Below are 23486 nucleotides of genomic sequence, written 5' to 3'. Positions count from 1 at the left end.
GAGTTGGATTTTAAATTTGAACCCTTCACAGCAGTTGTAACTTTTTCTTTTTTTTTTTTCTTTTACTACTTTGACCGCCCTCTTCAGCTCGTCCCACTCCTGTTTTATTTGAACACACAAAACTAAAAAAGAAATACAAATCAAATTTATCAGCAAAAGTCTCTGCTGTATTCTGCTGTGATTCACTGGTTCCAGGATAAGAAGAGAGCAATCCTTCCCTTCACATCTCAGCCATGCAGCTGGGAACTGGGATGATTACCAGTTGGGAAGATTCCATTTGCTCGTTGGGATGATAATAACATACAAGCAATATAATAACATACAGGCAATATGGCTGCCGCCAGCAGTACAGCTTTATGGCTGCTGAGTTCAGAAAAGAGAAACATCAGCTTGTCATCACAAACATCCTCTCTGTTTTTTACATATCTTGTTGAAACCACTGATAAATCACTTTCTGGTAATAAACGGCAGGTCTGTCTTTTTAAGTGATGAGAACAGGGAGAAATTGGTGCCTATAAGAAAAAGCAAAAATGACTTCTTTGTGCACGAGGTAAAGATACTTCTTATATTTCACTAAATCCATTGACATATTGAATAGTGTTGGACCTGCTTTTAAAAGTGCTTCAAAATTAAATTTTTTTATATATTCAGAGCCATGTTTCCCATTAGGAAGTGGGATTTTTCCCACCATCCATGTAACTCCATCCATGGGCTCCTGACACGCATTGTGTTAAAATTGCGTGTAGTCACCACACAAACAGTCTCCAGAATCCGTGTCGTGGTGGGAACACGCGTTCTCAACTTCAAAGACGTCACGCCATGGGTGTTGTTTCATAGATCCCGGAAGTGCAAATGCAAATTAATCGATATTCTGAAGAAAGATCTGATTCTAAATGCCTTTATTTTAAAGGGCACAATTTCTCTTCTGATGAGCTTTTTCCGGTTTTTTTTTTTTGTTTTTTTTTTTTTGTGAAGCGCCAGTGACCATGGCTCCGCAGAAGCACTTGCTCAGAGGAGACCAGTAAAAGTTCGTTACAAATACATTTAAATATTTATTATTGATTGATATTGTAACTTATCTAGTAAGAGTTTTTAGTGTCATTTTCTTATTGTTTGCATCTGTTCTTTTATTTAATTATCAAGGGGCGACAGTAGCTCAGTTGGTAGAGTGGGTCATCTTATAACCGGAAGGTTGGCAGTTCGATCCCCACTCCTGCAGGTGTAAAACTGTCGACACTTCACCCACCTTGCCTAAGTATGGAGAATGGTTGGTGGTGGTTGGAGGGGCCGATGGTGCAGATTGGCAGCCTCGCTTCCGTCAGTCTACCCCAGGGCAGCTGTGGCTACAGTAGTAGCTTACCACCACCCAGTATGGAGTGAATGAATAATGCAATTTAAAGCATCTTTGAGTGTCGAGAAAAGCACTATATAAAACCAAGGCATTATAAGCCCTATGAATCTGAAACGTCCAAAGAAATATATTAACCATCTTAATGGCTGAAAACCCCGGCGCCTTGGAAAGCAGAAAAGTATATATATTATCTATTGTTGGTGAATGGGGAAGTATTTTACTTACGAATGTCATTGTTTGTTTATTAGTAAAACTGTGCATATATTGCATTAGTAAAACACAAAAAAATGTATCTAATTGTGTAACTTATCTGGAATTGTGTGAAAATCAGTTGTATGTTATATTGTGAAGCTATAAAGAAATGTTTATTTTTTGCTTTATTCTTTTTGTATTTTTCACTGTGTTTACGGTGTTTACTGAAAGTCTCCTTGAGAAGCAATAAACAACATCAGTTGAAACTTTCTGCTCGTTGTCTGGAAGATTCCAAGGGGGCCGCTACACTGATTATTAGAAATAACAGTGTAAAAATCCAAGCCAGACTGTAACAATGATATGTGCTTCTGCTGAGTCAAAAAGTCCAGTGAAATATCAACTTTATTTTAAGAAAACACGTATTATTGTCAATGTCATATCACAGAGAAGCACTACAATACCCATAATACTCATGTTTATCAGTGACGTGATGGTCCAAGCTTTTTTTTTTTTTTTTTTTTTTTTTTTTTTTTTAATTAAAAGAAAGAACATTCACGAACTCTGGCAAACAATCAAACAATCAAGAAAAGAACACAAGCAAAAAAATAAGAATTACGGCGGGGTGTGTGTGTGTGTGGTGTGTGTGTGTGTGTGTGTGTGTGTGTGTGTGGTGTGTGTGTGTGTGTGTGTGTGTGTGTGTGTGTGTGTGTGCAAACAATCAAACATGGTGCAAGCAAATCAACACAAGCCAACGTCCATTAAATGTCCATTGGTCTGGGTTCTTCTACGTTGAAATCAAATCAAAAGAAAACGAGACATATCACAGCATATTTCTTTGGGAACAGTACCTGACATCCTTTTAAGAGATTCAGATTCAGATTCAGATTCAGAAAACTTTATTGATCCCATAGGGCAATTCGTTTGCAGCACATCTCGAGCAGTTTCACACGTATATACAACATGAGACAGTCCAGTTCAACCACAAGTGGAACTCAGGTTGAACGATATTAAAACAAGCAATACAATAAACAATTTAAGAACTGGAATTCAATAATTTGATTGCAGAAGGCACAAAAGAGTTCGAAAAACGATTAGTTTTCCGAGCTGGAGCATAATACCGGCATCCAGAAGGCATCAAGATAAACTCTGGGGTCAGAGGATGAAGAGGCTGAGCCAAGATACTCTGTGCTTTACTCAGCACCTGCCGCTCCCACAGAGAATGCAAGTCTCTGTTTCACACCTGTAATTTTAGAACAGGTCTTGACAATATTCTGTGACAGAAAATAAAGGTTAAACTGGTTTTAAAATAATTAAAGGAGGGTTTTCTGTTCTTCCATTTATTACGATGTAAATTATATTTTTCCAACAGAAGAATGATAACAGTGGATAAAGCTGTGTCTGGATACGTTTTGTAATATAAAATGTCAGAGAGGTTCAAACTCTTAACATCACTGATCTTGAGAGAAATCCAATCTCAAACATCGTCCCAAAATGTTTTTGAGAGGACACAAAATAAAAATGTTCGAAAGATTCATTTGATTCGTCACAGAACGCACAAGGATCAGCTTCAAATCCAAATCTATTTTTTAAGAATCCTCCAACTGGGTAAATCTTATGAATAATTTTGAAATGTGTTTCCTTCACCTTTGGAGGAATTGGCCACTTCATAAAGCACTTTTGAGCTTTTTCCACTTTTGAACAAGTTTCCACTTCAGAAAATTGTGGGTGGATCTGTCTTTCATATTTACAAAAAATGATTGATTTAAATCTCTCTTTCACAAACCTATTGTTAAATCCTTTTGATTTTTACTTACATCCTTGGACAGACAGCTCAGGCAGTGGAGGAACCACACTGGAATATTGTAAGGTGTTTTGAATCAGGTGTATTAATGGTAGTGGAATTGCTTTACATACTTTTGTGAATTTTGACTTGGAACAATTCAAATTAAATTTATTAGTGAAAGTTTGAAAATCCATAAAATGCCCTCTCTCATCCAACAAATTGGTCACAAAGCATAAGCCCCTCTCATACCATTTTTTTTTTAAATATAGATTTTCTATTTATTATCACTTCTCTCTTATTCCAAAGAGTAGAGCTATGAGGTGAGAAATTGTGGGAAAATATCATTTTCCAGAAAAGTAAAGTGTTTGTAGAAATTTGACAACTTGATAGGAATCTTGGTCGAAGCTCCTCTTCATGGATAAGCAAGCAGAGGTCGTTTCCTCATGTGACCAGGTCACATGAGCATTATGGGAACCGTATTCAGAACAACATGGACTGACAACCAGGTGGTCGCACAATAACCCGCTGCGTACGTCGCATATGCACATCTGTTTGGCAGGTGTATGTACCAGATCATCCAGGCTTCCACATCTGCCTGGGGCCCTGCATCAAAATCATATTATAGACTGTCAATGGGCAAAAAGGCCGGGCATCGCCATGGCGACCAACTATGGTTGTTGGAAGCAGCACGAGGAAGCAGTTTGTGTTGTCAAACAAATTTTTGAGATTTTGGGAGCGGGATTGGCGGCATCATGAGAACACAAGATCTCGCGAGAATAGTAGCATTAGCAGTCACACGATAGCTGGCAGGGCTACAAATCACAGAAATAAATCCAGAGCGATGTACTTCTTCACACTCAATTCATCAGGCACACATTACACTTTACCAGTTGTACATGTTCAGCTGTTCATATAGTTTATTGGTGTCCATAAACTCAGAAACGTAACCCTATACTTTCAAACCCCAGAAAGAACTACAAATTCATGAAGCATTAAATGGATTTGCATCATGACACTATTGGGAGTTGTAGTTCTATCTTCACAGAACTTGTTTTCCCTAACTAGAAGAGGGATATATAAAAAATTAAAGCTGCAAGCGGCATTGATCGGGACCGAGCCACCCTGCCGGCCCACAACTGAGGCGTCCTTGCACCTTGCTGGCCGAAATCCAGGTCGTCGGGAGTTTTGCTACTTTGTAAACATCTATTTTCCTGATTTTACCTCATTTTCTGTTGTAAAAGGGCTTTTATTTTGAAGGAATTTTGGGCTTTTATTTTGGAAAAGTAGTATACGCTGTCATTGACACTGGTTAACCCAAAATTGTCAATGTGTTTTGTTTTAAATGTCATTTTTCACAAAATTTTGACTTTTATTTTGAAGGGGTTTGAGGCTCTTATTTTGACACTCCAACAACCTTTTAGACCTCGATGAGACAATCACGTGAGTCTTGGTTTGATCTTTCTACGACATTCCTGCGGGCCGTGGCGACCACTTTAGTTTTTCTAGGTGGCGCTAGAGAGCAGATGGGGTTATTTTTTCTATTCTATAACATTTTTCACAAGTCTGGATGTTCGTGCCAAATTTGGTGGGTTTTCGTGCATGTTTCGGGGGTCAAATTTGAGTTTGTTTCCGTTAGGGAGTAATGCCTAACATATAGCTGTCAGCATATCTCACCGATTAGCATTGTTTTGTAGCACTGTTAGCATTTCCTATCCTTTAAAATGAAGATATTAGGATCTCATCTATTAGCATGTAGCTGTTAGCATCCTTCATTCATTTACATGGAAATGTTAGCATTCCATGTACTAGCATGTAGCTGTTAGCACCTCTCATCCGTTAACATGGGTTTTTTTTAGCACCACTAGCATCGCTCACCCACTAACATGGAGTTGTTAGCATCTCCCATCCACTAACATGTAGCTGTTAGCATCTCTCATCCACTAACATGGAGTTGTTAGCATGTCCCATCCACTAACATGCAGCTGTTAGCATGTCCCATCTACTAACATGGAGTTGTTAGCTTCTCCCATCTGCTTTTGAGAGTCACTGGCTGTGCTTGAAACCGCATACTACCTACTAGAGATGCGCGGATTGCGGTTGCACCCGCGGAGCCCGCGGATAACCGCGGATCGGGCAGATGACGTGTCGAAAAATTAAGATTTTAATTATATTCGGAATTATATTGAAGCACTCAAATAAAAAAAAGCAACACTTTAATAGCCAAAACACTATTCTGGCGATGGCGGGCGGGTTCGGTTTTGAAAATTGATAAAAAATCTTTAGTGCGGGCAGATAGCAGGCGGATGGAGATTTTAAGAAGCGGTTGCGGATGGAAAAATGAGCCATCCGCGCATCTCTACTGCCTACTACATACTTCCATACCCATACTGTCCATCACAGCATACTGCATACCCAGTCCATCAGACAGTATGCAAAGCGTTTACAGAATACTACATAACCCACAATGCATTGCACTCCTTCCCCAGCCGAAATCGACCAGCTAAAGCTGATTTCACTTTAGCTCTAAACTCTTCAAATGTATAACTTTATCGAGATTTTTTTTTTAAAATTAGGTGACAAAGTTTTTTCGGCTCTTCAACGAAGATTGGCTCGCCGTCTTCGGTACATCATGGTCGCTTTCAACATGGACTTGTTGTCAGATGTAAGTGTCTTTTTGTTTTTTGTTTGTTTTTACTTTTTTTAAATCAATGTAAATCCAATCAGAAATCTCTAACACAACATACCTACTACCACAATAATTGGAGGGAAAATTATATCTATAACCATACTCAGCTTGGTAAATGTACATCATTAAGAAACAGTCATTGTGAACTGAATAAAGTTTATTCAAATAAGCTCTCCTGCTGTCTGTTGCGTTGCATCTTGGGTAATTTCAGTATGAGCAGTGAACTCACGATGTATACTCAACATTTCTGGCGAATGCAGTATGCATCCGGGAACTTCTCGCATACTCACAAATCGCATACTGCCAGTGTAAACGCACTGCATACTCAGTAAGTTAGTATGAGTAGTAGGTAAGTATGCGGTTTCGAAAACAGTCACTGAATGAAGGCACTGAGTGTCAGAGTTTGATTGACAGCTGCTGTCAGCTGTGTAATGGTGCGTTCACACCGGACGCGTTGCAAGCGTCACTCGCGCCTCAAAGTTGACGCGTGTAAAGTGCGGAATTCGACGCGTGTTCAAATTACACACGACGCTTGCAACGCTCGCGACGCGCGGCAGCTCACTGGCGGGAGTGGGAGGAGCTTGTGTCCTGTCTTCATGTTGATAATGGCGGAATCGGTGCTGAAATCGACCTGCTAAAGCTGATTTCACTTTAGCTCTAACCTCTTCAAATGTATAACTTTATCGAGATTTTTTTTTTTAAATTAGGCAACAAAGTGGTCGTTTAGAGCCTCAGTGTGTCGTTTGTTTGTCCGAATACCAACTGTTTATGATTTTGTTCGGACGAATTCGGTGAAATGTGAGCCAGCTGCAGTGAGCGGCTCCAGCACCGAGGTGTCAGAGAAGCAGAGAAACAGGGAGAGAAGCAGAGCACACAGGAACCCTGGACCCGCCACGGGGGCCCCCCACCTGGCACGGTGCCTAGCGCTGTGGCGGGCTGTTCCCCCGACCCAGCGGCCCAGCCTCCAGGCCCGGTCGGGCTTTAGTGGCAGGTGACGCGGATCATACCATCGGCCGCTCCCGCCTCTCCGACCGGCTCCCTGGCAACCCGCAGTAGGACCGAGATGCGCGGTCTCACCCAGCGGTCCTATGGAGCGGGCCCGCTCCGGGCGTTGCACTGAGTCGGTCCCAGAAGTCCGGCGGCGGACCCCCGGGCCCCCCAGTGCGGCGCGCCACCCCAGCGGCGGGCCCGCCGGCGAGCAAAGAGTTTCTCACACCCTCCGGGGCCGGACCCAGATCGCGGGGCCAGCGTGAGGATGAGGTTCGCTTTCAGCGGTACTTCCGCCTCTCCCGGGCCCAGTTTGACGACCTTCTGGCCCGCATCAGCGCTCGGAGTGCTCGTCTGTGATTGGATGACGCGCACGTTGGCGCTTCCAAAGTTCAATTTTCCCAACTTCAGGCGTTGACGCCTGCAACGCGTGACGCGCGTCGCCAACGCTCGAAACGCTCGGAAAGCGACGCTCGAAAAGCGTCTGACGTGCGTTAGGTCCGTTGAAGCTCGTCCACCATAGACTTTGAATGTAAAAGTAACGCCCGTGACGCTTGCAACGCGTCCAGTGTGAACGCACCTTAAATGAACTGTACTAGGGCTGAACGATATATCGTTATCATATCGATATCGGGATATGAACATTCAGGACATTAGTTTGCCAAAATCGACGATATCAAGATTTCCCCTGCTTGCCCTGCATGTAAGCTTGCCCGTGCACAGGTCAGGCCAGCCAACCACAAACCTCGTTTACTGGTTGACAGCTGATGGCAGCCAATGAGAAACATCAGAGGGAGGGGCAGGAGGGAGACTGAGACGCACACTCGCATGTGCTACATGCAGCGGAGAAAGCACAACAACATGAGAGCTGTAGAGAGGGCTTCTGCAGAATCTGCAGAAACGAATTTGGTGGTAGTGGCAGTGAGTTCTCATTAAAAAAAAAAAAAAAAATGCATTTTTTTACATTCTTTTGTATCAGGGCGCGAAATTCCCTATAAAATGGCGGCGGGGACCAATTGAGATGGAATCTCCGCCGGTTTAGGTGCCATATAAGCAGGTCCTTACTGCCTGTTGGTTTTTTTTTTTTTCATGACATTGCGTTGCTTCTCTTTTAATGAATCAGTCATAACCAACACGCCTCGTAACTCTGGGATTCCATTTTTGCATTCTTCTTCTCTGTGCTTCACGCTGCACTATGCAGCTAACAATCACAATGCGCCCTCTGCTGGATTGAAGGAGGTACTGCTTGATTCAGGCGCTGCTGTGAACTCCAAACAACAAATACTTCAGAACACAAGGACAGCAATGGGTGTAAACAGTAGTAACTGTAAATGTGCAAATCTACCGAAACAGTTATTGATTTACTGCGATACTACAGTTCTCCACCCCTGAATGAGGCAATCACAGCTGCAGGCATGGGCGCAAATACAGAACGACATCCATGAACATCAGTGAGAGAGGTCCTCTAGGGTCTGATACATACAGAGACAAAACCTGGTCAGATTAAGAACTGAATAGAATCAGAATCTACACTAACATTCACAGCCATCAGCAGGATCTTAGCTAAAATACTTTGTTTCAATTTGGTGCAGCTACATTATATGAAATGTGATTTGTGCTGGTATGGATTCTAGCGTTAATGTGCCACCACCACCAAAGGAACTTGTCAAAGCCGGGATGCTTCAATCAGCAATTAGCAACATGCATACCTGCAACAAAATAAAAATCATTTTATAAATTTGCAACTTAGGGTGGGCCATATAGCATAAGAAGATATACCATCCCAGACACAGTGCAGCAAATAGATATAAACAGAACTAAACAAGCACAACAAAATACCACAGTTAATTAAAAAATTATTGTTGGATCCTATTTTTGATCAGCATTTTACAAAATTGAAAACTAAGGACCTGTTAAAACTTGTGAGGACCTGTTAAAATTTTCTGAGGACCTGCTGAAAATATTTGGAGGGCCTGTTAAAATTTTGACGAATTTCATGCCCTGTATGCTTTTATTTTTCTGAAAAATGTTTAACTTTCACTGAATCCATTGTAATATATCGTATCGATATCGAGATATCTGGCATGGATATCGAGATATGAAATTTTTCCCATATCATTCAGCCCTAAACTGTACGCCCATATATGGTCATGTCAGTTAGAGTGGGAGAGAGGAGAAAATAAAAGTTTCTGTTTGGGAAACAACTGCTGCTTGTTTCTTTCCTGTTTGGAAAAACTGAACAAAAAATATCACGTTTGATAGGAAAATTAGTTGTCTTTCAGTTGGTGAGGCTTTCAGAGCAGTCAGACTTTTAGTTTGGACGGTAGGGGCCTCAGTTTGTGAGAAGCGCGAGATTTTCCGCCATCCGGCTCCATTATAACTGAGTGCAAAAAAAATGTAGAGCGCACCCCTTTTCATACTCGTGAAAACGTACATATATCATGAAACTTTCCCCACTTATGTTACATCATCTTGTTCAGAAGGACCTTGTGATGCTTCACGTGTGCTCGTTTTGTTGATAGGAGTCACGGTTTAACCACACTCCACACTTGTTCGAAGTGCTGAAAAAAGGGGACTTTTCTTCTTTTTTTTCCCATTATAACGGATGAGGGCAGGAGCAAGGCTGGATTTCAGACTTCCAACTTTCACAAAGTTTTTAACAACTTTTGTAGACAAACGTGTCCTCTATCATGTCGCGTTAGTCTGATGTCTGTACGACAAATGGTCTCGGAGCAGAAAATTTTTTTGTGAGGAGTGATTTTGAGCAAAGTTTTACATTGAAAGGGAAATCGCGGACTTCCTGTTGGATTTAGGTCAGGGGTGTCAGCACGCGAAATGTAGATCTTGATGAGACGAATGCGTCAACATTGGTTTGATCTCTCTGCGACATTCCTACGGGCCGTGGCGCCTATTTTACTGTTTCTAGGTGTCGCTAGAGAGCAGATGGGGTAAATTTTTCCATTTTATAAAATTTTTCACCGGTCATGATGTGCGTGCCAAATTTGATGAGCTTTTGTTCATATTTAGGGGGTCAAATTTGGGGTCAAACTCCGGTCAGGAGAGTAATAGATGAACAAACGGACAAAGAACAATAGAGACCTTGCCCTCTGGGCTCGGTCCCTAATAAGCACGTTTAGGGGTTTAGATTGACGAGGAACATGCTCCTTTGGGCTATTTTTTCAAACGAAACTGATATACATAGGTGCAATTTAGTTTTTACCAGATATCGTCAAGCCCCCTGCTGGTGATAACATCAAATCAAACCTGACAGGAAAGGAGAGTTCAAGAGCTTTGTATAACAGTTGGTTATACAAATGATTGATATGACAATGACATGATTCTAGCATTTTTTATTGTTAAAAAAGAACCTTTAAAAGAAGCACCAAAGTCAAAGTTCAAAGGTCAATATCTCTGAGCAGGAGCAAATTCAAACTTCCAGTCTGACATCATCGTAATCGCCTGATCAAGTCCCTTACAATGATGTATCATACTTAATCCTATGACACGTTTTTAATTTTCCCAGGAGCGGGCAATTCTTTCACAAATTCTTGTAGAAATAGTCTATATGTCTAAGTGCTTGACTGTACACAGCCATGGCCATGAAAGTGATTTGAACACCTGAATTAAACGATTTGGAGAGCTGAGCATATACTTTTTCCAGTATATTAAAGTACAGTTCTTTACAGTGAACAAACCTCACTTGATCTGACTTGAGTCCGAATAAGAGTTGACGATGTCTTATTTTTTGTGAAAGCAGCTTAGGGTTTTTGTTAGGACCCCATTGTGGTCTGGATGTATACCTTCTATATTGTATTCAAGCAATCAAGTTTTATCCATTTTTGGCATACTTTATTTCGAGCCTTAGCTGCATGAATACTTTTCAAAGAATGATTCAAATCTCCTTAAAGAAAACTTGCTCACAATGTTGTTGACAAGACTTTATTGATTATTGGTTTCTTCCAGTCACTTCCTACATTTTTTCCATGATTAATTTCTGCTTAGGTTTGTGCAGTTGATCATTATCAAGAAATCACTTTGCCATATCAAATCTCATTTTCATAGAAATTCATTTGAAGATAGATAGATAGATAGATAGATAGATAGATAGATAGATAGATAGATAGATAGATAGATAATTCATGCTTGACATCACTGAAACAATCAGCAGTTGTGAGGGTTGTTATAGATAAACCACTCATTATTCACTTTCAGTTGTCATGTGGATCTCAATCAGTGGCAGAGTAACACTCAGATGTAGTTGGCCATGGGATGATCGCTCCACAGAGGCAGATGGGAGAGTTTCTTCTCGGTGTCGCTCTCAATGGGCCACCCCCAGGCCTTGAAGAACCCAGTCAGGTTCATCCCCACCTTCTGTGAGAAGGTCTCGGTGTACAGGTTCATCTTCCCTACGTTGTCACGCGGGACATCGCTCATGGTGTGGTAGGCAGAGAAGACTTGCTTAAAGGCATCCCAGCCAAACTTTTCTTGGAGCTGCAGGACAAAGACAGAGAAATGTGAACAGACGTAAAGGGATGAAAAGACTTGACTATTCAATAAGGGAGTCGAAAGCAATTTTACCCAACAGTATGACAACAGGAGTATCCAGAATGTAATATCGATGAGCCCACTGTCAGTTAATTAGTGATATTAGATCATCAGCAGATAAACAGATAAACCGTGTTTACTTTTAATAAACAATTATATAAACCAGGTCTTTAGGCTATCATGACAAGCCGAGAAATGATTTGATATAACAAAGAGAAAACAAACCTACAAGGTTTGAGAGGTTCATTTTGAATACCACATAATCATACTTTCATACTAATGCAAGTCGTAGTACTGTTGGAGCAATTGCATACACATGCAGAGGGAGATCCGGTTGGCACGGACTCATACTGGGGTTTTTTTACTGGAAAGTGAGAGTGTAAACCACTACACCCCTGTGCAGCGTGTGGTGTCTATCAAAGCTTCTTACGTGGAGAAATGTCTTCATATAAAAACAAAACAAAACAGTTTTTAATATTCTCCTCTGCAGTGTTTCAACACAACAAGCTTTGAAGTTGTATATTTGTATATACTCAGTGAGTTTTTCATTTGTGAATTTGGAAGTACCATACAACAACCAAAGACTATCCCATAACATTTTTTCCACACCTGCAAGTAGGTCTCAAGAGCTGTCCAGTTGTTCCACTCGATGAGCTTTCTTCCCGCTTTGACATACTTATCAACAGTAGAGTCTCGACTCTGTTTGGTCAAGGCAGAATGAGCCTGCATTGAAGACATCAAACTCATGAGAGGAATAACATACATTGTAAACAAAAACAAAATAACAATCCACTGAAACACAGTGACCACAAAGTAGAGATAAAGAGCTGCAAGATGATAAACACTTCAAAATTGGTCTTTTCAGGTGTGGCTCGAGATGTTCTCAACAGTACCTGTGCTCTGTTGAGGTCCAGCTTCTCCTCATGCACGTACACTGACCAAAGGTTGCATGTGGCCTCTTCGGTCTGTTTTTCGAAATCCCAAGCGGTTCGCTGTTGGTTGTGTCCCAGTTCATGAACTTCTCCCCACAGACCTTTGATCCTGGCACGTTTCAGGTTAACCAGCTCAGATGCTTCAGATGAGCGCATCATGACTGGATAGCCTGCATGCATAGAACCTGGAAGGAGAAAAAAAAAAATCTGTCCTGACTCTTGGCTGAAAGTAACTATGGGTGAAAATACTTTACATGAAGTCTTTACTTTACTTTACTTTACATGCTTTATGCTAATATTATATTATAGTATCGAACCAGACTAACGGTGTGTTTCCATCGGACGCGTTTAACGCGACTGCATTCGCGTGACAAATGACACCGTGCCACGCTAGACGCCCGAGTTTTGTCCCTGGTGTGTGAATTCAGTCGCGCGACGCGTCACGCTGGTACAAATATGCAACACAAAACATCCTGCAGAAACATCACAGCCCTCCTCATCACCGTCTCCTGCACAGCAGCAGTGGGCAGGATTCTTCTGTTTGTCCCACAGTCCTGTGTGCACCTGGCGATCTGTGTTTGTGTGTGTGTGTGTGTGTGGTGTGTGTGTGTGTGTGTGTGTGTGTGTGTGCGTGTGTGTGTGTGTGAGTACATACTGATCAATCGTGCGGTTTTTGTTCTTTTTTTTTGTTTTTATGACTGTTTTTACTGTTCAGCACTTTGCATTTTTTTATGAATATGAGAAGTGCTTTTACAAATAAATATTGAGATTGAGATGGCTCTGCCCACCGCCATCACTGCTCTGTATTTGGCATGCGGAAGTTAGCTCCGGCTGCGGCCGCTTCTGGATGCATGCTGCCCTCCGGAGGCGGTCTGAGCTCGGTGAGTTCCACCGTCTTCTGCAGGAGCTGCGCCTGGACAACCGGTTCCAGCGCTACTTCAGGCTGACGCTGTGTTTCCACCAGAAGCGGTGAACAATTGAGCACGCCGCTCGCCTTGGCATCACGCCCACTGTTTTGCGTGGTCGGAGTCCTACATGCCCTACGTCAGCACGTCCGTGAAGACTTCCACGCTGATAGGCTGTCCTGGCGCGAATTCGCTTGAAAAGTTCAATTATTTCAACTCGAGCGATGAGCGACGAGTGATGAAGCGGCGGGCTTCGGGCGGTGAGCGGCGAGCGGTGGATGGGGCCGACTGGTGCAAGTTGAAGGGCGCGCAGATTTTTCGCTGGAAACGCTCGCCGCCAGCTGCCCGCCATGTCATCGCTCACCGTCCCCCACCTGTCGCTCAAGATTGAGCGACAATCGCGTCATTACATTGACTTTGTATGTAATGTCATCGCACAAAAAATTTGCGTTGCATCCGGTGGAAACACACCGTATTTAAGCTCTGTTAAAAAATTATACATACTGTAGCAGCCGCGGGGGTCGCTCGAGGGCCGCTGCCCTGTTGACTGTGTTTGCTGCTAGGCACCATGGGTAATAGGACTGGGTTTTGGGCCGTTTCGGGCCAGTTTTTGTGTTATGTGTGGTTTATTCATGTTTCGTTTCATTATGGGTGTGTTTTGTTTACTCTTCGTGTGCTGTTGCCACTGTTTAATATCCCTTTGTTTTCGTTTGTTTGAGCACTGTGGCTCAGGGGGACCTGTGGGGGAGGGACCTGCCTGTGTGCGATGTTGGAAGGGTGCTGGTGCGTACTTGGGTTCAGTTGTTGTAACAATAAACTTCATCGCTTGTGAACTAAAGAGTGGTCTCCTTCACTGTCGCCGCCGCCCGTCGAGATTGCCACAATCCGTCGGAAACAAACGGAAACTCCAGATACGAGCTTTAAGCTGAGGCATTTTCTGTGCTCCGCTGTCTGAGCAGAACCGTCTGCTCTGCTCCGCTCCGTCTGTGTATGTGTGCGTGCGGCGCAAATCGGCTCACAAGGCAGCCTCTCGGTAATTACGTCACGTGACAAAGTATCATCATAGCATTGTGTGCAAAGCGCTGGTCAATTTACGTTAACAAATGAGAAACAGTGAACCCCGGACATGTCCCTGAATTTAAAAAACCCGCCCGGACGCCCCGGACAAGACATAAAAAGTGGACATGTCCAGGTAAAAGAAGACGCTTGGTCACTCTAAATAAAATCAATTCATTTAAACTAAGCTAATCTGCAGCCCATAGGTGAAATGGAGGCTTGATGCCACACTCTGAATGCAGCCATGAGTAACATTCTGAAAACATGCTCACCAGCTGAAATCTGCACATCTGCAACGATGCGTTCCTTGCGAGCAAATTTCTCCGGTATGACCGCCAGTTCTGCAATGCCTTTCATGATGCTGTTCCAGAGCTTGGCCGCCTCATCGGGGCGCTCCAGGTCACGGACGAAGCGCGATGGTAAAGTCAGGATGATATTGTCAAACTCCAACTCTGCCCAGGGTGAAGGAGCTGATCGCAGTTGTGCCCAGTCATCTAATTTCGTTGCACCTGAGATGAAAAAAAAAAAACGATGTCATAAAAGATTAGAAAGCTGAATTATGGGCAGAATGAATGACAAATAAGTTCACACAAGTATGGGCAGACACCCAAGAATGACGCTAATTGTGACTAATAAATCTGCAAAATTCAGATTTATCCTTTGTCTTCTTTGAGCAGATTAAATGGAATTCCTGCATAGAACAGAACTTACTATCACTCAACAAATGCTAAATAATCCGCATGCTTCCTACAAATTAGACACAACCTCGAGCCTTGAGTAATTATGAGGTTTAGACAACGTGCAGAATCAGTATAAATGATAACTATGAATAACTATGTGACTCCCTCATCATGGATTGGTGCTTTTTCTAGGAGACTCTTCTGAAACCACAGTGACGCAGACTCACCATGTTTGTAGTATGGGGCAGACACAGCTGTCTGCACTATGACCTCCTGCCCTTCCACGGTTGTCTTAGTTGGAGCCACCAGGTAGATCAGCCCCCCCCACAGGTTCCACACCTGCATGACTTCTGAGGTTATTGGGAATCGCTCAGAAACACTCGGCGCCCTCTTCAGCTCTCCGTGGTTGAGGTAGTCGGTCTGGCAGCTTATCTGTACCTGTGGACAACAGTTAGCGGGTGCAGCAACTTTAAAACTGACTTCACTGAAATACTCAACATGTCAAATTTTCGCCATGGTCACATTCTGATTTTTTCTTCTTTCACTGTTCTGACCATGCATTAAATCATGATCCCATCTCACCATCTCTGGCCACCTGGCTTAACCTACTTGTAATCAGTAAACCAAAAAACACACAGAAAATACTTCCATAACAGCAGTCTTAGCAACAACAGGCCCGCAGTTTCCTGTACTGCTGAGGTTCATCTTCTTTTGATCAAAACGGTTTTCTTCCATCTCAACACGATCCTAAGCTCCACCCATGCATTTCCTTCCCAGACCCTCATCACACCTGGCTATCCGGCTGGACTACTGCAACACTAACATGCTCACCAACAAAGACTCTCAAGAAGCTCTGGCACATCAAGGACTGTGCTGCTCCACTTCTCACCCACTCTCATGCTCATCATCCAATCATCTCTGTTTTCCAAAAACTCCATCGCTGCCCAGTTCAAAATCATCTCCATGACTTGCAAAGCCCTAAATTACCTGTAGCTCATCAAATCTGTCCAAACTCCTTCACCAGCACAATTCAGCCAGCAGTAACCTCCAGTCACAGCCCACACATGTACAGTAAAGCAGAGGTCTAGTGGAAGAGTTCACATCTGCTTCTGCTCCCATTCTCTGGAGGTCACTCCTCAAAGCCAACTGGGACTCCCCCTTTCACTCATATTTTCATACTGTCAGATAAGCTTGACTTGGTAGCCTGAATTAGCAGACAACTGACGAAACAGTGATGTACCCAGCACGTTTTTTATTCTTTACCATCCATCTCCTGTTGACGATGCTAGTTGGCATAATCATGTCGGTCTTCACGCCAGGAGCGAGGTACAGACCTGTGCTGATCCACTCCTCTCCATCTGTTCACCAAAAGGAAGCAAAACATCACTCTGGGGCAAATGTGAAACAATCACAATCAACATTTACATTCATGTGATATAAATTAGCACTGGACAAACAATTGTCCTTCATGTTCATCTTGCCATTGGATACATTTACTAACAACACTGACCTTTGGTTTTAACATTAATTTGGATTCGCTGCTTGTGCACGACGGGCATGGAGGCGTCCTTCTTGATCAGGTATGGCAGGAGGGCATCAGGATCCCGAGACACTCTGAACACTTCTGTTGCCACGTGAAGGAGGAGAAGGTCTTTGGGATTCCTCAGAGGTTTCTCCTCACTCACCTTGAAATCAATTGATGAAAAAGAGTAACAGACCATTTAAAAGAGCGACTGACAGTATGAATTTATGAATCCTAAGGAATGAATAAATGACAGCAATGGGCAACTTTTTCACATATCACCAAGAAAAGCTAAACATGGATTTGATTTATGTATTTGCTACTCGTGTGTTTTGCCAGCACATATTGTGGAAGATAATTTACAATACAAGTAATTAAATTCATAGAATTTCATGAAGCTCACCTCTGGCACGCCACGCTTCACAATCTCGGTGAGGAAAGCCAGCACTTGTGTGTAGGCGTAGCTATCATGAGCCTTCAAGTTCAGGTAGTTGACAGCCTGTTTTCCCAGCTTTAAAAGCCACCGCTGCTCTTGGTCGGTAAGTTCTTCACCCTCAATGACGTGACTAACAAAGCGCTTCAGGAGTTGACGGAAGTTGAAGTTGCTGCTCAAAGGCTGCTTTGGCTCAGGAGCATCGCCTGTCTCGATTTTTTCCTTCAACACACTCAATCCCATTTTGTTCAGGATCTTGTTGCCTGAAACGGAAGAAACATAAAGGTGACTTGATCTCATCTTGTTCTGTGCGACAATGAATAGATGTGTTCTGTTTTAGTCACATGCAGAGTAACAACTGATTGATAGTTACTAGTTACTACAAGCAATAACATAACAGTTTATAAAAAAATCGTTTTTATTTTAAAAAAAACAAACGATCTTGTCAGATTTTTCAAAAATATTTTGAACACTCCCATTCACAGTAAAATGGGGCCAGTGGCCAACTATTAATGCAACTCAGGATTCCTTCTAAATTCCCTTCTAAATTCCCTGCACAACTAGAGAGTAGTTGTCTAGAGTTCGATGGTCTGAGGTTCAGGCTCATAACTTTCTATGTGTGTCTCACTTTGTCCCATCATCTCCTGTTCTTTCTTAGTCATAGTCTGATCTCATAAGCTCCTCTGTGTATTTCATGTTTTCAGTTTGTGTAGTCATGATAAACTGATCTCCAGAGGGTATCTGACGACTTTTGTCACCCACTCACTTTTTGCTTTTAATTATAGATTCTCCACTGTGGGTTGTATGTTCCTCATCCCCTCCAATACATTTGTTCCTGTGCTGTCTTGTAAGTACATGCTGATACATTTTTTTGATGACTGTTTTCTTTTACTCCTTTCTTTATTTTGTTAAGCAACAGTTATTCTTTTTTTTTACTGCAGCCCAACATTCCACACAGGTATGATCATGCTTCAGTACATCTGGAAAGTGTCCACAGCTTTTCACTTTTCCACATTTTGTCGTGCTAAAGCTTTATTCCTGAAGGATTTCTGAAATTTCTCTAAAAATGTTTAATAAATCAGCAAAGTTCATATGAACAAATAAACTTCGACAGTGTCAGCATCGGGTATTGTGAGGAATATTTTGAGGAACACACTGGAGTGAATTCAATTTGGAATAAGGTGAAAACATAACAAAATGCTGAAAAAAAATAATGCTGTTGATTCTTTCTGGCTGCATTTTGTTTCATAACAGAAGTGCACTTTTTCTTCAATTTTTTGAGAGTTATCATTGTACCTGGAAAATCAGTCATTGGGTTCTGATCAGGGTGAGTTGATGCCCAGTACCAAGCGTGTCCACCAATCAGCAGGCCTCCTCCCTGCGCAACAAAGTCTTGGATTTCCTCTGCATGTTTATCGTCGTACGCCTTACACACGAACACATTCAGGTCCCTCCTGAAAGCTGTTTTCTCGCACTTTAGCTCCACGCCACTGATGAGATCAAGTCCTTGGTCAAAACCAACCACCCCGTTCCGGCCTTGGGCCAGCCACTGAATGGCTTTGTTCCAAAATGAAGCCAAGCTCTGTAAACAAAAAAAACAAAACAAATAAGTTCATGGCTAAAACAGACAATGTAGTATGGATTTAGCTAAACCAGCTTCAGTAGTGCTATTTTTAAAACCCCCAAAAAATCAAACAATTTTTGCCTGTCAAAACATCATATATTATGCTGCATCTTATCAAAGGAATAAAAACAAATGCTGAAGTCATAATTTGAGCTGTACCCCGATGGAAGGAATCCTTTCATGGGTCACCACAATGACCCGTCCTCGCCCATAGTAGCCTCCTGCCAGGAAAGAGTGGCCCTTCCCAGTGACTCCAATCGGGAAGGCCAGAGGCCCATGGGTCAGAATGTCAGAAGTTAGAAGATTCGAACGAAAGTCAGACTGTGAAGTCCCGTTCAGTAGGAACGCAAGGTCTTCCTTGAAGTCCTTACCAACACTGTACGAAAGAAGAGGAGAGAAATGTAAACATGGGTTCACACGGTGGTAAATTCAGAGATTGTTGAATGTTTATGTGGTTTTCTGGGACAAATCTTAGCAGACTATGTTTTTGCAGAAATGGATATCATACAGATGAACTTTGAGACAACAAATTGAACAATGCATGCGTTTCACTTACAACTACTTTAATTCTCGTAAGAGACAAATATATTCTTACCCGAGAGCTTTCCAGGATGATGGAACTTGGGGCTGAACAGGCAGTTTTTCTTTTGATCCATACTGCGTTGTGAAGTAGATCCCTGCCACTCCTGACACTTTATTTCCTGGAAACTGGAGAAATGTGTTCTTGTTTGGGTTGACTGAGGCCCAGTGCCCTGCTTGCCCTGCTATCAGCACTCCTCCTCCTGCTTTCAGAAAATCCACCAGCCTATCTGCATCTGCATCCACACAGTAGGCATCCGTCACGTACACACCAACCCCCAGATCATCTCTGAACGCATCGGCGACGTTGACTTGGAAACCAGAATTTCGGAGGTTGTCAGCAACTCCGCTGATTTTTGCGTGCACCCCTACAGAGCTGCTGTTCTTCTCATCCCCTCTCAGCCAGGTCACGGCGTTCTCTACCAGAGCAGGGAAGGTGTAGGTTTCATGAGCTAAAACCACGATCCTTCCACGGCCATAAAGCGAGGCTGCCATCAGGACCTGGCCTTGCCCGTTCATTAAGAGGGGAAAAGCGTCGTCTCCAGACAGCACAAGCTCGCCGGGAACAGCCTCCTTCCGCAGATCGAACTCTCTCAGGCCTTTCATCAGAGAGCGGTAGGACTCCTGGCACATGCTGGAATTCATTGTAGCTTGATTTCAAGTTAGTTGTATTTGTATAAAGATCTGTTAAAAGAAAGAGAATTGTTTTTAATATTCCATCACATCCTTCCTACAATCTTTGAATTCAAAACTGCAACTAGTCTGGATATAAACAGCATAACTCTGTTTGTTTCCATTACCAAGAGAGATCACCTTTCTGAGAGTTCATTTGAAGTTGAAATAATAAACATGCAGGAACAAGAAATTAAAGAGAAATCTAAGAACAGGTTTTATTGGCCCTGGGTCAATAAAATTAACTGACGGTAAAGATAATGGAGCTGCATGAGATCATGTAGTTCGATGTGTTTATTGCGCCATGAGAGCATTCTTTTCTACAAATGTTAAGTGCATGGTGGTTTCAAGTTTAAATGAAACTGAGGTCACAGAATTAAAAATAAAAAATAAAAAAAAGCTATGATCATACTATTACTATTATCATTAGGTTGGAGAAACATCAAATCAGCCTAGCTTTTATAAATATACACAAGAAGTCATATTTTTCACTACTGTCATTGTCATTCATTCATTCATGACAGTAAATTGTCCAATGTCAATGAAATGTGTTGCTAGTGCCGGTGAAAAGTACAGTACAAATAATTTTTAAAAATTGACTTACTTAATGCGATACTTCAACATTTTGGCAAATTGGCCCATTTAGCGCAATTCCTTAGTCATTTCAAACACCATACTTCCTTTTTTTGTGAGGGCGAGCTGTTGTTTATTCAGAGGTGAGTCGGGGAAGGTTTTCGGGACGGACACAATGGAAGTGAATGGTATTTTTGGTTCCCCTCGTCAAACTCATCAAATACACAATCCAACAACCCCAAAACACTTTGGTGGACACGTTATAATTCGCACATTCACTACGCTGTGAAATATTAATGCAAAATTACGAGATTGAGTTGTTTATGTGAAGATTGCTAAGACGGAACTACTTACTAAACATGGCGTCTGGGTGTAGTGATTTCAAAAGAAAAAGTAGTTCCCAGTATTTGCTTCAGTGCCGTAACGCTACAATATTATTTGTTAGTGTTCAGGGGGAACAAAAATACCTTCCACTTCCATTGTGTCCGTCCCGAAAACCTTCCCCGACTCACCTCTGAATAAACAACAGCTCGCCCTCACAAAAAAAGTAAGTATGCTGTTCGAAATGACTAAAGAATTGCGCTAAATGGGCCAATTTGCCAAAATGTTGAAGTATCGCTTTAAATACTTGCAAAAATTTGTCAGATTACAGACATTTCTTTAAAACCAAACACTTTGAATTTGTATATATGTTTCCTCTTAAAATACCTATTTGGTGTGTGTGTGTGTGTGTGTGTGTGTGTGCGCGCGCTTTATTTTTAAAAACGTGTTAAATGTTTTTTTTTAATTCATTTTTAAATGTATGAATTAATTTGTATGATGAATGGCCTTGGTGGAATTACAATAACAAGAATGCGCACAAAGCTGTTTCTCTGGATCAAGACAAATGTAGGATTATTGATGATTCTTTGGCCATCTGTCTATCCTCCGTCTGACTCCTAAATTGCCAGCGCTTCGCCTGTCATGAACATTATAATAAGTCGTTGATAGATATCTGAAAGCAACTTCTCAAGAAAATAAACCTCGGCTTCACTCTGCAAGTGCAGGATTAACAGAGTCATGTGAAGCTTAACATATACTCCCGTCTGAGCATTTATCTGATATACACTCCAGTCTAGAAGCAAGAAGCCAGGAGTGGAGTTCCTCCCCTGAGTTTTGACCAGTTTGGTCCCAAACATGATTTGTGACATGAGTCACAGTGTTGTTTGTATTGGCATGCTGTTGGTTTGCTGAGATATGTTGATGTTTCTGTCTAATCATTGGGTTTCTTCATATCCATGGGGGAGCAGGCAGCTGTGGTGAGGATCCTTCATTTCTGAGTGTGCATAATTCTGTTCTCACACCACCTGCTTGTTGAGAAGCGGTAGTTTAGTGTTAAGCCGCTAATCCCTCACAGGTCAAACACAAACATGATTTTTGTGTCAAACATGATTTGTCAAACAGACAAATCACAATGAAGTATTTTATCTATTGGGCTTCATGGAATCCAGGTAAACTGGATTTCCAAAAGTTTGATCTGGGCTCAGTCTCCCCAGGCAGCATTATCTACCCCCCTTTCATCCTCTTATTGACGCTCCAGTTCCACATTAATCCAAGCTAACCTACAGATTTACTGAATTTGATATCAATGAAATAAATTATGTTTAGAGTTTTAGTTTAAGTGTAAATAGCACCATATCCAGTAACCAGTGAGAAAAAGGCCAAATGCCTGTTTAATGACACGGGGGGAAAGGGTAATTGATGTGCTGGAATTTAATGTCAGGTCTGCCTCATCGCCGTGAACAGACATGTTAGTTCAGACTTTAGGAAAATTATTCAATTCAAATTCAAAAAACTTTATTGGTCCCCAAGGGGCGATTCAAAAGGCACCTAGAGCAGTCAGTGCAACAATAGCACAATACGAGCAAGGTAAATATATATACAGAAAATAAAAACAAAAATTAAAATTAAGGTGACAAAAAACTTAGTATTATAGAGGAAACAGGAGGAGATGAGCAGTGTAAATTTGACTCAAGTCCAAACCTGTTTCTTGGAGCAGGGGTAACGGCAGATTAATGAGGGGATAGCTTACTGTCAGTAAGCTTTCAGGGGTTTTATCAGATTTTGATATTTGAAAGAGAGTCATGACAATTCAAACTTTTGAAACACTCTGGAACATGAATAGTGGAAACTAAGCTTGCTTTTTTTCTTCTTTCAAGGTGCGCACACAGTTAGCTCCCCAAGACAATGAGACAATTAAAAAAAAAAAGATAATAAGTAAAGGTCATTTAAAGTAAGTTATCCTTTTCAATGCACTATACTGCAAAATAAGAAAACAGATGCATTCTCCCAGATAAGCTGTCACTGTTGTAATTAAGAGATTAAAAAAAGTTACATCGCTGAAATAAACCAAATATTTATCCCCACTATGGTTAAGTGGTTGCTGCGGTTTATGTGACACACCAATACATTGAAAATGCATGAAACAGACAAAATATATGACATTGATTGCTATTGGACTTTACTATACCTTACTTCTGGGCTGGTGAAAGTCGGGAGTGATCACAGGTCCACGTCAGACACTGCTTTTGCCTCAGCTGGTAACTCTTCAGTTGCAGGAGGACTGCAATGAGAGAAAAGGACGAGAGTCCTGTATTTATATCTCCTGGATGGAAACAGAATGGGGTGTGTGTGTGGACAGAAGTAAGGGACACACCTTCATCCTCCATGGGATGGAAAATACCAACAGGAAGTGCACTGGAGCTGAAGTGAAAAATACACGTCTTGGTTATAGGATCATTTCTTGTGATAATACTAATGTTAAATTCTTATATGATGGTTTATTTAGCAGTGTAGGAAGAGAAATTGAAAGTGCAACTTTCCAACAGCACTTGCAATAAAAGCAATGAATCTGGAGCTTAAAGTTATTGTCAATGAAATTCTAACTTCATGATAGTAAAGATGTACTGGCTATAATACTCTGGTGA

The 23486-nt window shown here is 41.9% G+C and overlaps 1 protein-coding gene across 2 annotated transcripts; it reads right to left on the bottom strand.

Annotated features, from left to right (window-relative positions):
- Positions 1-10922: 10922 nt before the first annotated feature.
- LOC115400594 (TRPM8 channel-associated factor homolog) lies at positions 10923-23117 on the bottom strand. 2 transcript variants are annotated; one of them, XM_030108588.1, is made up of 12 exons: positions 23030-23117; positions 19292-19959; positions 18856-19072; positions 18369-18654; positions 17043-17335; positions 16628-16802; positions 16381-16475; positions 15345-15555; positions 14710-14946; positions 12438-12661; positions 12154-12267; positions 10923-11490 (listed from the first exon to the last, which is right to left on the bottom strand). In XM_030108588.1, the coding sequence occupies exons 2-12, from the start codon at positions 19918-19920 to the stop codon at positions 11248-11250; spliced, it is 2724 nt and encodes a 907-aa protein (XP_029964448.1). In that variant the 5' UTR covers positions 19921-19959; positions 23030-23117; the 3' UTR covers positions 10923-11247. The 2 variants fall into 2 exon arrangements, with proteins under 2 accessions (XP_029964448.1, XP_029964449.1); XM_030108589.1 differs by having other exon boundaries at positions 23035-23096.
- Between the last annotated feature and the right edge of the window lie 369 nt (positions 23118-23486).

Source organism: Salarias fasciatus, chromosome 14 (assembly GCF_902148845.1).
Source record: "Salarias fasciatus chromosome 14, fSalaFa1.1, whole genome shotgun sequence".
Taxonomy (NCBI): domain Eukaryota; kingdom Metazoa; phylum Chordata; class Actinopteri; order Blenniiformes; family Blenniidae; genus Salarias; species Salarias fasciatus.
This window is presented reverse-complemented; position numbering and strand designations above follow the sequence as displayed.